Source organism: Austrofundulus limnaeus, unplaced genomic scaffold (assembly GCF_001266775.1).
Source record: "Austrofundulus limnaeus strain Quisiro unplaced genomic scaffold, Austrofundulus_limnaeus-1.0 Scaffold234, whole genome shotgun sequence".
Lineage (NCBI taxonomy): Eukaryota > Metazoa > Chordata > Actinopteri > Cyprinodontiformes > Rivulidae > Austrofundulus > Austrofundulus limnaeus.
The window spans coordinates 663,500-677,097 of NW_013952636.1; the positions used below are offsets into that span (position 1 = coordinate 663,500).

At 39.0% G+C, this 13,598-nt stretch overlaps 1 protein-coding gene across 2 annotated transcripts; it reads right to left on the minus strand.

Annotated features, from left to right (window-relative positions):
- Window positions 1-2,500: 2,500 nt before the first annotated feature.
- Window positions 2,501-11,877, minus strand: zgc:171775 (STKc_p38 domain-containing protein). 2 transcript variants are annotated; one of them, XM_014019865.1, is made up of 13 exons: window positions 11,861-11,877; window positions 11,637-11,786; window positions 10,535-10,664; window positions 9,123-9,181; window positions 8,767-8,878; window positions 6,929-6,958; window positions 6,760-6,807; window positions 6,525-6,639; window positions 6,370-6,441; window positions 4,284-4,363; window positions 4,081-4,159; window positions 3,829-4,002; window positions 2,501-3,705 (listed from the first exon to the last, which is right to left on the minus strand). In XM_014019865.1, exons 2-13 carry the CDS (start codon window positions 11,768-11,770, stop codon window positions 3,644-3,646), a joined length of 1,095 nt encoding a protein of 364 aa, XP_013875319.1. In that variant the 5' UTR covers window positions 11,771-11,786; window positions 11,861-11,877; the 3' UTR covers window positions 2,501-3,643. The 2 variants fall into 2 exon arrangements, with proteins under 2 accessions (XP_013875319.1, XP_013875318.1); XM_014019864.1 differs by having other exon boundaries at window positions 11,637-11,873.
- Between the last annotated feature and the right edge of the window lie 1,721 nt (window positions 11,878-13,598).

Genomic DNA, 13,598 nt, shown 5'->3' on the forward strand with positions numbered 1-13,598 from the left:
GCATACAATAAATAAATAAATAAATAAATAAATAAATAAATAAATAAATAAATAAATCAACAGTGTGATTTCAGCTTTCATGCAATAAATACACACTTCCTGCTTACATTCCTGAATAATGTTAGTGTTTGTGTGGATTGTGGGAAAAACATTGTCTTCGTGACACCTTCATGAGATGAAGTTGAAAATAGGTGTGGCTCAGCTAACGGACAAAAGAAGCCCGAGGCCTCTTTTCAGTTTCCACTACAAATCTTCATTCTTTGTCCTTTGTGGTGAATCTGTTAAAAACATTTCTTATGAAGGGTGTATTTCATTTGTTGACACAACAGTTTGTCTATGAAAAAGTTTATTATTTCTCTGATAAATTTAATTTATTTAATTGTCATCATATTTAATAAAGCTGTAGAGCTAATTTTCACTGAACAGGGACAGTTTGCATGGTTGCTAAGACTTAAACCTTAAAGCTCACTATTTGCATGAAAGCTTGTTTGAAATTAATTATGGCATAATTCAAAAAATGTCTGTAAGTTTTGCACATGTGATTATATAGTGTAATCGTCATTAATACATAATAATCTATAATTATATAGATTAAAATGCACGTATACTGTAATAAATTGATTATGCATGTGCAGCTTATTAGATGACCTTTCAAGCATTTTATGTTTGAGTAAATTCCCAGCATAAGTTAACAATATTTAAAAACATAGGAGGTAGAATGGGTTGTAAAGAGACGAGGAGCAGGGTTACTGAGGGCTTTGATGAGGAGGTGAGGAGCAGGATTTTATAGGATTTTATAGTTTATGACAGGTGGAAGGGGGCAAGCAGCTGAGTTTTGGACCGGTTGGAGTTTATGGATGGATTTTGCAGGTAAACTGAAAAGAAAGGAGTTACAATAATCAAAACGCGATGTGACTAAAGAGGGAACCAGAACAACCAAACTGCTGGATGAGAGGGATGGAGACGAGCGATGTTACAGAGGGCTGAATGAGATTTAAATGATAACGTGTTGTTCAGAATGACGCAGACTCTTAACCCTGGGGGGATGGACAAACTGAGATGCTGTCGTTGAGAATAGAAAGGTTACTGTTTTTTGCAACAGTGGATTTAGTTCCAATGAAGATAAATTTGTTTTGTTGCTGTTTAGTTTGAGTAAGTTGCCGTCGAACCTTTGTGATTTAGATTTCAAGAATATCATTAAATCACTGTAGTCAGGATGGTTGATCAGTGCTTCCAGTGAAGAAACACTGAAAACAACTCTTCAGAAGTGAATGAGGTGTTTAGTAATAATTACTCTACCGTCCATAATCACTCTGCTGCAGGAGAACACTGGTGAACCATAAGCCTGTCTGCTCCTGCTGTGATTAAATGCTGCCCTCTAGTGAAACCTTTTTACTTAACATGTTTGACATGAACAAACTGATCAAGTATATCTGACCCACAACCCACAACAACCCACTGCTTTATTCTAACTTTAACCCCTCAACAAACCCAGAATAGACACACAGAAAAAAGGGATCTAATGGTGATGTTTCAGATCCTTTGCTGAGGATGTTTATTAAAATTCTAATAAACCTGAAGATGCTGCTTACTTAAAAAAAGGTAATAGTTTTAACAGTGTTGATGTTTGAACTCTTGGACGAGACCCTGATTAACACCCATCAGTTTGTGTCGTGCCTTTGATCCCCTTTTCTGAACTGTTTCAGTCGTTTGACTAATTCAGAGGGAAAAATCAGGATACCAAAACAAACAAAAAAAAAATCTTATCTTCACTTGTGCCTTCTAAGTAGCCAAACGCACACAAAAAAACAAACAAAAACATTAAAAAAAAACCTACAGAAAATCAGCAGATCTACTAGTTTAGTTTATTAACATTTATAATTTCTTTAAAAATAAAAAATAATGTCTATGTTCAATAAAAAATACAAATCACAAATAAAATGAAAGGCCATGGAAAGAAGAAAAAAATATTCTATCTGCCCCTTTTTCCCAAAAAATAAATTCAAACAATAATAAAAACAAAACAAAAACATCAAATCCTTGTCGGACAGCAATTCATATGGATAGATAGACTTTGTTATCTCAGACTAAATAATTGCCCATATCATTAAAAAATAATAAAATAAAACAAAACATCAAGAGAAAGTGAATAAAAAGACATACACATTATACTATTACATATTTCTCTAACAAACTGACTTTTGTCATACTAGAACAGTTTTAAGTGGAAATGATCTGTAATGTCCTGATCACAAATTATATGCACAAAGTATTGGTTTAGCTGAAAGTTAGTGTAAACTTTAACTTTATTAAGACATTAATTTATCACAAACTTGTTGGTGTTTGCTCTGAAAAACCTTTTATTATTATTATTATTATTATTATTATTATTATTATTTCTGTAGGACAGTGATGGCATTTGGGGGAAAGGTGAAAAGCTCGCCCTCTGGAGGTTTCACAACAGAAACATCATTTAAAGTTTAAACAGGTCACAAAGTTGGACTTTTAGATAAATCTTTATTTGTCCCTCCCAAAGGGGATATCCACAATTCTTTACAAAACCAAACTGGCCTTTTGACATATTTTAACAGATTTTAAACAGTGTTTATGAATTTTACTTGTATTTCTGCAAAACTTTCAAAATATAAAAAGGTCACAATGAAATAAAAAAAGTAGAAAGAAAACATGAATACATGAATACATGACACAAGTAGAAAATAAAATATGCAGCACGTCTGTGACTAAATCCAGTTAAACTTCAGGATCACGTCTCTGGATTTATAAAGTTGACATCATCATTTTCCACAAACATTTCTCCCAGTTCTGTCCTGAGGTGGATCAGGGGATTAAAAAAGGTAAAATCAAAAAAAGAATTCTCTTTTTGTTCTGAAACATTTCACAGTTGGCACAATCAGATGATCCATTCGCATCAATTAAAAAAATTCAAATAAAATCAAATAAAAACAGTTTGGTTTTCATTTAAATGACAACACTGTACATGCAGTAGAATCCAGTGGTTCAGGTCGTGTGAAATATACAGAATGAACACATTTCTGGTTTAACTTCTTTGTGTTTTCTTAGAACTACAAATGCAACAAACGTTCTTTCACAAGAAGCTATATAATTTTACTCTCACTCCCTGTGAAGAGATTACGTTGTTTTATTTTTTTTTCCCACAGCTCTGGTTTCGATGTTCTTGCATTTTGTTCTCAACACATCATCTGAGCAGAACGTTTTATTTCTCGGTGGTGTCCGAGAGGTTTTGTGGGATTTATCACCTAAAGTGGGCTTGTGGATTTTAAGAGAACATGTTTCCCATTTCCCCCACTAATGAAGTTTATACAAGGAAAGGTTTTAAAGGAAGTATATCTTTTAAGGTATATAAAAGCATGCAAATATGTAACTCATGGAAAGAGGGAGTCCAAAGGCACAGAGGAGACATCAGTGACATCAGCTTTAAAACAGATTTGCAAAGGGTGGTGACACTGGAGATGATCAGTCCTGCAGTGGGAGGGGCTTCTGAGGACTCCCCAGGAGTTCTGCGGTTAGGTTTCTCAGGAAGAATGAAATGTTGACGCCAAAACAAAGTTGACCGCTCACACAAACTAACAAATTTCGCAGTTCTTACTGACATAAGATAGTCCTACATGGCAGTCTGGCAAGGATTCTTAGGGTCAAAGGTCATGATCTCCATGTGGATGAGACCTGATCGGGGAGAAAAAAAATGGAGAGCAGCTTTTAAAATTCTGCTGTAAAAATATCCACACCAAATGCATCTTTGGCATGATTCAAGATTCAAACGGACATAAGTCCAGCAGCCATACTCACTTTTCCATTCGCCGACATCGAGCTCCATGTTCTCAAAGGAGTCGTCATAAGGACCCGAGTCCGGTTCACTTCCTGGGTCATGGTATTCATCCAGAAACGGGTGGGACAGGCACTGTTTGGCCGTCAGCCTCTTCTCTGGGTCCAGCAGTAACATCCCCTCCAGAAGATTTACAGCTGGAAGCATCAAAACCCAAAAGCACCACTTAGTTTTTGTGCCGTTCTGACAGAAAACTATTTCTTTTCAAAACGCACCGTTTGCATCCATCGTCTCAAACACTTGCTTGAAATTCTTCTTTCTTTGTGGAGGGAGACCTTTCACGTACGTTTGGGCCTGAAAAAAATAAGGGTTCCACTTATTATTATGAGGATGGAAAATGAACAAGTTACAGCATTTCTGTGATATATCAGAGCGCTAACTGGTAATGAATAAAGCATGCAGGCTGGAGGAACCTCACATCTTTACTCTGCATCTTCTGCACCAGGGAGGAGTCTGGTGTTCCTGTCAGGTGGAGGATCTTCTGCAGCTGATCAATACCTGAACACGCCGGTTAAGGAAACATGGCGAACACCAGGATGTCGTTTCAAATGCACAGTGCAATGTTTCGCATTTTTATTCAAGATGGAACAAAGTAAACATATCAAATGTAGGATTTGTGAAGATATCTGAGCCCATGCAGAAACGTCCACAGGGTCAGACCTGGTTTTATTTAATGCAGAGGGCCCCCGAGGGTCCGAAGATCACAATCATCAAGTAACTCTCAGCTTTGCTTTTAAAGCTTAAAGATTTCTTCAGATTCTAGAAATCTTTTTGATATTTCAAGCCTTTCTTCTACCTATCATCCAAAATAAAAAGGAATTATGAATGCAATCGACACTATTTTTTCCACAACGCAACTGAAGCGAGGGGAGCGCAGCTGTCCCAGTGGAATGGTGGCGGCTGGTCGGGTCGCTGGTTCTTGGGGTTGGAACCTTATCTGTTTGGCGCCGCTTTCCACTGAAGATGTGAAGATTTGTACATATTTGGATTAATGATAAATGGATTCCTGCTGATAGGCTGTGGAGGAGTTCTGGCTTATTGGAAAATGAAAGCGATTCTGACAGCAGTCCGGGCCTGTGAGAAGCTGTCAGGAACCTTGGACGGAATCTGCCGTACTGGAAACGCACAGACTCAGATGCTGGGGGATATAAGTCGCAAAGTGGACGTGATTCTGACGAGAATCGCAGTTCAGCAGCGTGCCCGTGAAGAGTAGGATTACACCTGGGTGAAGTTTCAGACAGAAAGAGGTGATGAAATTTGGAACATTCAGCATTTTTTCGCCATTACAGAAATGCAGTTAAGACTGTAAAGCAGCAAGAAATTCAAGGCTGTTTGTCCCAAAACAATTATGTTTATCTTTCGGATCCCTGCAGCTGCTGACCTTAGCGCTCGGCAGTTAATAAAACTTCTCTGGATGACATGAGAACAAAGGTTTGTTCCCCCATTCCCTCCCCCGTATCATCCATGGGTGGACCAGTCCGAAGGCCACGGTGGTGGTGACAGAAAACTGACTGATGAACTGAACTTGGGTTGATACCAAACGGTTTTGTACTCTGTAGGTCTCTGATTGGTTCCAGCACAGAGTATTAACCTGAAACATCAACGGCTCTGCTGCATCCCACCCCACCATCTGTTTGACCCCCCCCCCCCCAGCTGCCTTGCACTGAGCGAGTGGTTTTTTTTTTTTTAGCATATGCTTCTGTGTTTATGTGTAAACATAGGATTGGAGCATCTTTTTTTTTAACTCATCTTTCCTATTGTGTGTATTCCAAGTTGCAAAAGGTAGTGCGACCATGTTGCGAAAGACCTGGGCATCTGTTCTCCACGATGTTTGTTATGTATGTGTAATAAGAATGGGTGTTCTTAACTGCAAGTTCCTAGTCTGTGTATTCACTGACAATGGCAATAAAACTGATTCTGATTTTTCCCACAGGTCTTTTTATTTCCCTGTGTTGTTTTTACATTACCTTATGCATTTCTGCCTCATTATGTAAATAAGATGGGCAGAGCTTCTTGGGTCAGCTCCTCTCCTATTGGTCAACAGACAGGAAGGAGCAGGAGCCATGTGCAGATCGACTGTGCATGCTTGTGCTACCTCAGCTTAGCTTAAATTATAGGTTTAGCTTAAAACAGGAGTGAGAAACTAGCAGCCCGTGGGCCATGTGGCCCTCTAGTGACTTCTGTCCAGCCCACCAAAAGAAAAATATTATTTTACATTTTTTAATTTAAAAAAAGCATCAAAGTAGCTCTTTGATGAGTCATCAATGTCAATTTAATTATAAAACATGAGGTAAAGTTCTCCTTTTATAATTTAATTGGTGCATTTTAAGTGTATTCAATTATTTTTGGTGCTTTTACATATTTCTGCTTTTACGTCACATTATGTCAGTTTTGTTCCTCCATACTTATGAACCCCTGGTCATCCTTTCTTCTAAGGGATTCAGCCTATCTAAAACACTTTTTATGCCCAGTTTTGTTATTAATGGGTCTTAAAATGTGGATACTGTCATGTCCTGGGAAAAGCACCTGACCTGTGATCATTTCAGCCAGAATGCAAGCGGCTGACCAAACATCCACTGTAAGACAAACAGGAGGAGAATTTTGTTAATAAAAGCACATTGAAATGTTGTGTTCAGGATTACAGGCGTAACGTTGGTACCTGTCTGACTGTAGTGCATCCAGTTGAAAATGACCTCTGGTGCTCTGTACCAACGTGTCACAACATAACCCGTCATCTCACTCTCTGTTTGCCTTGCCAAACCAAAATCCAGAATCTGAGGAAAATTGCAGTGTTGAAACATGTGATATGCATTCCTTTACTGCATTTTATCAAATTTTTTTATTGCTTTCAAGTGCAGACACGAGAGACAAAATGCTGAGTTTACCGTATTTACCTTTAAATCACAGTTCTCACTCACAGCAAGGTTACCAGGCTTCAGATCCTGAGACACAAAGCCACATTTTTGAGCTTAAACAACAACAAATGCTTTTGTTTTACTTTTTTGCTGGATGTGACACAAATCACTGATGAGTGTGTGGTGTGGTGTTAAATGATGTACAAACCCGATGAATGATCCCTGCAGAGTGGATGTACTGCAGAAAAGAAGACAGATTTCAGTGCAGAATGAAACAACAGGAGATAAGACACTCCTACTGCTTTATGGCAGTCACACACTGTAAATAAACAACCCCAGCTACAAGTGATTGTCAGCAATATTTTGCACATTTTCCAGTTGAGTACACTTGGAAAAAAGTCATGCAACAAACGTAAACATCTTAAAACAATTGCTGCCAGTTCAAACACATGATATTTATGTAAAGCTTGCCAAGTTTTCCTGTTTGAGTCGTGCTTTTCGTTTCATTTCCTCTGAGAACTGTTGGTTATATACTGACTAATAGTGGCTGGAAAGAATAAATAAGGGTGAGGCAGTGAGACATCCAGGACGTGTACTTTTTAAACTTCTCTAACCTTTTTTAAGCACTCTCAGACTTTAGTTCATAGAAGGGAAATTGAATTTATTGGTCCTTAAAATGTGGGGTTAAGTATCAGAAGAAAACACCCAACAAGCTGCCTCCGTATGCCTCGTCTTTGTTGTTTCAAACCCCTGATTTTCAGATGACCTCACCTGTGAACCAACTGGTTAAAACATGTCCACCAGGTGTGCAAATGAGTGTCTAACTGAAAACACACATGTCACTTACAAACCCAATTCCAAAACTGTTGGAATGCTGTGTCAAAAATTGAAAAAAAAAAGTTGTTCTAGGGAGATTTACTAAATAAAGCATCTCTTCTTCTGAACAACAACCAGCTGATGGAGATCCCTGAGATTTAAAATTGTTCAGTGAGCAGTTAAGCTTTACAGGAAATCATTGTTTCTGTGGCTTTTTAACTAAAACGTGGTATGAGGGCCAAAATTATTGTGCAACCAGTGGTTGCTACAGCCTTGTAGCAGGAGACAATATCTATTCCTAAGCCAGCTATTGATCTGATAGGCCGGCACCAATAACTGAGCAACTGGAACTGGTAACTGAGAAGCCAGCACTGGCGTTAGCATTGGAGAGGCTAGCAACTAGCACGGATAAGCTGGCGTTAGCATTGTAGAGGCTAGCAACTAGCACGGATAAGCTGGCGTTAGCATCGGAGAGGATAGCGACTAGCATGGATAAGCTGGCATTAGCAATGGAGTTGCTAACCTCGCCAATGCTAACTCAAATGAATAGTCTCCTTCTCATTTGCCAGCGCCGGCCTCTCAGTTACCGGTGCCAACCTGTCGTTAATCAGATCAATAGCTGGCTAATGAACAGAGATCATTTTGGCCCTCATAGCGTGCCATATTTAACATCTTTTCTGCTCTGATTTTGTGCAGGACCTTTATAGGCCTACCAAGAAACAGCTACGTGGTTCTTGGAAGGCAATGTTTGTTTTTATTCTATTTTATGCATGTTTGATCTTGCCCTGCAGCCATCTTTTGTTAAAGAGACTCAGTTAGAACTTGTTACATGTTGAACTTGAGAAAAGAAGCCATTCCTGGTCAGATTACAGTTCAGATATTTAGAGCTTGAAAAAAATTGTTTGTTTTTCCCAGAATCAGGACAAATGCAGTCATGATACTGAGAAAGTTTTTAAAAGGAGTTCATCACTTTGGCTAAAAAGTTCTTTGCTTAAACCTACACACTGTCTGCCTTAAGTGGGTTCAGATTTAAACTAAGATGCTGAACAATGTACTCTGTCATCTGGTCCGCCCCACCACCCTTATTTTCATTGTTTCAGGGAACATGTGGGTCCCAAACCAGCACAGAGGCATAATCTTTTTTATCATGACCTGAGCTGGGAAAGCTCACACTCTGTATTTTCCTACCTTCAGTTATTATGTTTTAGTATAAGTCTCAGAATCTCTCACCTTCAGGCCTCTCATAAGCTGGTAAAAGAGGTATGTGATGATGCGATCGCTGAGCCTCTTCTTCTTCATGATGTGGCTCAAGTCTTGGGCTACAAACGGCATCACCAAGTAACTGAAGATAGGCAAAACACCATGCTAATAAACATGTCACTATAATGTATTTCCTGAAATTTACTGAAGAAATTGAGTTGGTAAAGTTGGGGAAAAAAGCAGAAGATTAGCAAAAATACAAAGGCAGCAAAATGCTAAAAAATAGAAAAGATATGTTGAATCAAGAAGCAATAATAAAATTAAAAACAGCAAAGCACAGAATCTCAGCTGCGACACCAAGTCGAAGAACGTCGATCTCGGCTTACAAGGTTTGGAATTTCTCCAGCGTTGAGTCGGGCGTGAAGACATCGAGAAGGCAGATCACCTTTAAAACAAGTTTTACATTTCAATCAAATACTTCATTATGAAAAGTGGGAAATAATTCAACTGTGTTTGTTTTGTATTATCTGTTAAAATAACCACTTTATAGAAAGTCTCATAAAGTAGAAAAGCTGATTCAAGATGGCTGCCACAGTCAACAGATACAAAAATGGCTGACACATATCGAGCTAATATTTGGTATCCGTCCGTCCGTCAGTTTTCTTCCGCTTATCCGGGGTTGGTTTGTGGGGGCAGCAGCCTAAGCAGAGAGACCCAGACTTCCCTCTCCCCAGCCACTTGGGCCAGCTCCTCTGGGGGAATCCCAAGGTGTTCCCAGGCCAGCCAAGAGACATAGTCCCTCCAGCGTGTCCTGGGTCTTCCTCTGGGCCTCCTCCCAGTGGGACGTGCCCAGAACACCTCACCAGGGAGGCGTCCAGGAGGCATCCTAACCAGATGAACCACCTCAACTGGCTCCTCTCGATGTGGAGGAGCAGCGGCTCTACTCTGAGTCCCTCCTGGATGACTGATCTTCTCAGCCTACCTCTAAGGGAGAGCCCAGACACCCTGCRGAGGAAACTCATTTCAGCCGCTTGAATCCGCGATCTCATTCTTTCGGTCACTACCCAAAGCTTCTGACCAAAGATGAGGGTAGGAATGTAGATCGACCGGTAAATCGAGAGCTTTACCTTCTGGCTCAGCTCCTGCTTCATCACGACAGACCGGTACAGCTCCCGCATCACTGCAGATGCAGCACCAATCCACCTGTCAATCTCCCGCTCCATTCTTCCCTCATTCATGAACAAGACCCGGAGATACTTAAACTCCTCCACTTAGGGCAGGACCTCCTCCCTGACCCGGAGAAGGCACTCTGCCCTTTTCCGGCTCAAGACCATGGCCTCGGATTTGGAGGCACTGATCCTCATCCCAACCGCTTCACACTCAGCTGTGATCCGCTCCAGCGAGAGCTGGAGATCATGATCTGATGAAGCCAATAGGACATCATCTGCAAAAAGCAGAGATGTGATCCTAAGGCCACCAAAACAGATCCCTTCAACACCTTGGCTGCGCCAGAATCGGTGACAAAGGGCAACCTTGGCAGAGTCCAACTCTCACCGGAAACTAGTCCATCTTACTACCGGCAATGCGGACCAAGCTCAGGCTCCTTCCCCACCAGAGAGGTGACATTCCACGTCCCTAGTGCCAGCTTCTGTAGCCGAGGATCAGACCGCCAAGCTCCTCGCCTTTGACCACTGCCCAACACACAATGCACTCGACCCCTACGGCCCCTCCCACATATTTGGTATCATTGTGGTAAAAAGTGCTCACGGCAGAAGGTTCCAATGTATTTGATTCTCACATTTTCATGCTGTATGTGGCGAAGAAGGCGGAGCTCCCTGTACGCCCGCTTTGCAAGGATGAGAGACTGAAACGGCCGGTACAGCTTCTTGATGGCCACCTTCTCTTTGGTCCTCTGGTCGATGGCAGAGCTAAAAGAGATCCAACACGTGATTAAATCACAGCTTATTGACAGGACACACAGCGGCTAATGTGACTCTTGTTACAGTAAAGAGTGTCCGAAATTAAGATTTCAAAATAAGAGTTATGGGAAAACAGGGGTTGACTTGTCACTCTCAGACTGGAGATTTATTTGTGATTCCTATAGGTTTCATTTATCAAGCACTTCACTATTAACACACTTTTTTTTTTTTTTTTGCTTTTCTTCCCATAGAAACACAGAGACCAATCCTTCTGTGCTCCTTCCCTGTCCTCTCAAACCCTAGCTGGTTGATGGCCGCCCATGGTTCTTTTGCGCCAAACATAGATTTGAAATTTGACACCTTTTACTAATTGGCATAGAATAGTTAGCTTAGTTTATGATGGTATCACTGATAACATGTTCTTTCAGTGGTTCTCATTAAACTGAAGTGTTGCCCAGACATCCTGGATTCCTGCTCTTCTTTCATGATGGTGGTGAAGATTCTTGTCATTTTGCAGGACCTGTGTTGACTTGCTGACTTGCCTCAGGCAAAAAGTATCTTAGCAGACATGTTGAGCCTCTTGCTTCGCCTGCTACATATTCCTGCACTGGAAGGCTCAATTTTATCCACACAGCCTATAAAATAATATTTTGTATTGTCAATAAACTTAACATTGTAGCTTCTAGTCAAGCCTGAACAGCAATTTGTTCATTATGAATCACAACTGTATACATTTTGGATTTTATGCGTCCTAAACTAAGACAGGTTTATTTATGTTTTTATTTTATTTATTTATTTATTTATTTTTTAACCATAGACTTAAATAGTGTTTATGGGATGTAAGAGAATAAAAACAGGTTTGTAATTAAAAGATAAAATCTACATATTTATATTTTGAAAGTTGCCGAAGTGAGAATAATCTGCGGTACTTTCCTCGCAGGTTTAGCCGACGTCCAGCGCTCCCTGCCCAGGTAAACTCACCACACAGTCCCGTAGGCTCCAGAGCCGATCGGCTTCAGCGTCACGTATCTGTCCGGGACGTCCCACGTCGTCTTCTGGATCTCCAGTCTGTGATAACCCGGTCTGACGGGAGAGTCTTTCATCGGAGACTGCATGTTTTATTTCAGTTTGCTGTGGGAGTTTTTATTTTTATTTTTATTTATTCTTTTTAACCAAACGAGTTCTTGTGACAGCTGCTTTTCTACCTGACAGGTGAGCTCCAGCGCCGAAGGTAAGAGCTGTGGAGCCACGCCCCCGTTCCCTCACCGCCTGCCTCCTTCTTTTTGTAGATTTATTTTTTACAACAGACTGAAGTGGTATGGAAGCCATTTCACCCTCTGACCCCTAAAAAAGCCCCTCTTAGTCATTAATATTATACAATTTTAAGATATCTGAGAATTATTTCATAATTTTATTTGTTTTATTATAAAGTTTATTCATTTAAAACAAAACAACATAAATTCAATATTAAATAAAAATACAAATCATGAACCAAATGAAAGGCAGCAGCAGAAGAAAACAATCTTGTGATTTCTGCCCCTTTTTCTCAAATAAATAAATTCAATCAAAAATAATCTTCAATTTACAAAAACGTACAAAGGATAAAAGAAAAACAATGAAGGTTTTATTCCTTCTTGAGCAACAATTCGTACATTATACCCATACATATTTCTCCAACAAATTAAACTTTATCATTCTCTTAAATATACACAGTTTTTACGTCATCTCCCAGCTTATTCCATAAATTAATTCCAGTACTCTGTTCCCTCAAACTGGTTCTAATTTTAGGTCTCACAAACATTTCTATGCCCTTCAGATTGCAGCTCTCTCTTTTGGATGTTTGTACATTTTTATGGGCCATAACTGACAAAATATATTCAACCAAATCAGAGAATTTCTATAACTTCAACTGATGGAACAATGAATTTGATGGGTGACTAAAGTTTTCTGGTAATAATTCTTATTTATAGCTCTTTTCTGTAAAAAATTAAAACAGGATTTGGTATTATTTTACATGCTTTTCCCCAAACATCAACATAATATATTATGTGTGGAACAATTATTGCATACAACATAAACAGTGCTTTATCATTAAATAAGTCCTTACTTTGCACAATATTGCAATGGATTTGGCTATTTTGTTCTTAAATGATTTATGTGAGGTCTCCATGTCAGTTTTTCATCAATGATGACACCCAGAAACTTCACCTCACTGACTCTACAGATCTCAATACCATCAATTCTAAATGGAACATCAACAGTTTTCTTTCTACTAAATATCAAATAATTAGTCTTATCTAAATTTAATGATAATTTATTAAGTTTAAACCTGATGTGCATTTTAGCAAATTCTGTTTGCATCATTACCAACATCCGTTCTATATTTTTTACCAAAACAAAAATAATCTGCAAATGAAACACATTTGAACAAGTCTGACACATTTACTAAATCATTCACATATAAAATAAACGACTTAGGTTCAAGTACAGAACCTTGAGGAACTCCACATGTGATATTACTCAATTCAGATCTTGCATCATTTATTTGTACAAACTATCCTTTAAATGACTAGACACCCACTGTAGTGCTGGTCCTCTAATACCATATTTGTTCAATTTTTCAAGAAGAATACTGTAGTTAGTCATGTCAAAAGCTTTCTTCAAGTCAACATAAATACTAGCACAGTATTGTTTTTGATCAACAGCAGTTTTTATTTTAAGTTAGTTTAATTTTAAATCACAAAAATGAAACAATAGTTCATACTTAGTAATTATTACATCTTAATTAAAACTTATTTCTTATAAAAATCTTTTTTGAAATGTTTATTTTATAAAATAGCTGGTATGATTATTCATTTATTTATTTATTTGTATTTTTACACCCCCTATTGCCACTGTTGGCTTTTTTAACCAGGCTGCAGTTGTTCCAAATATGTTGTACCT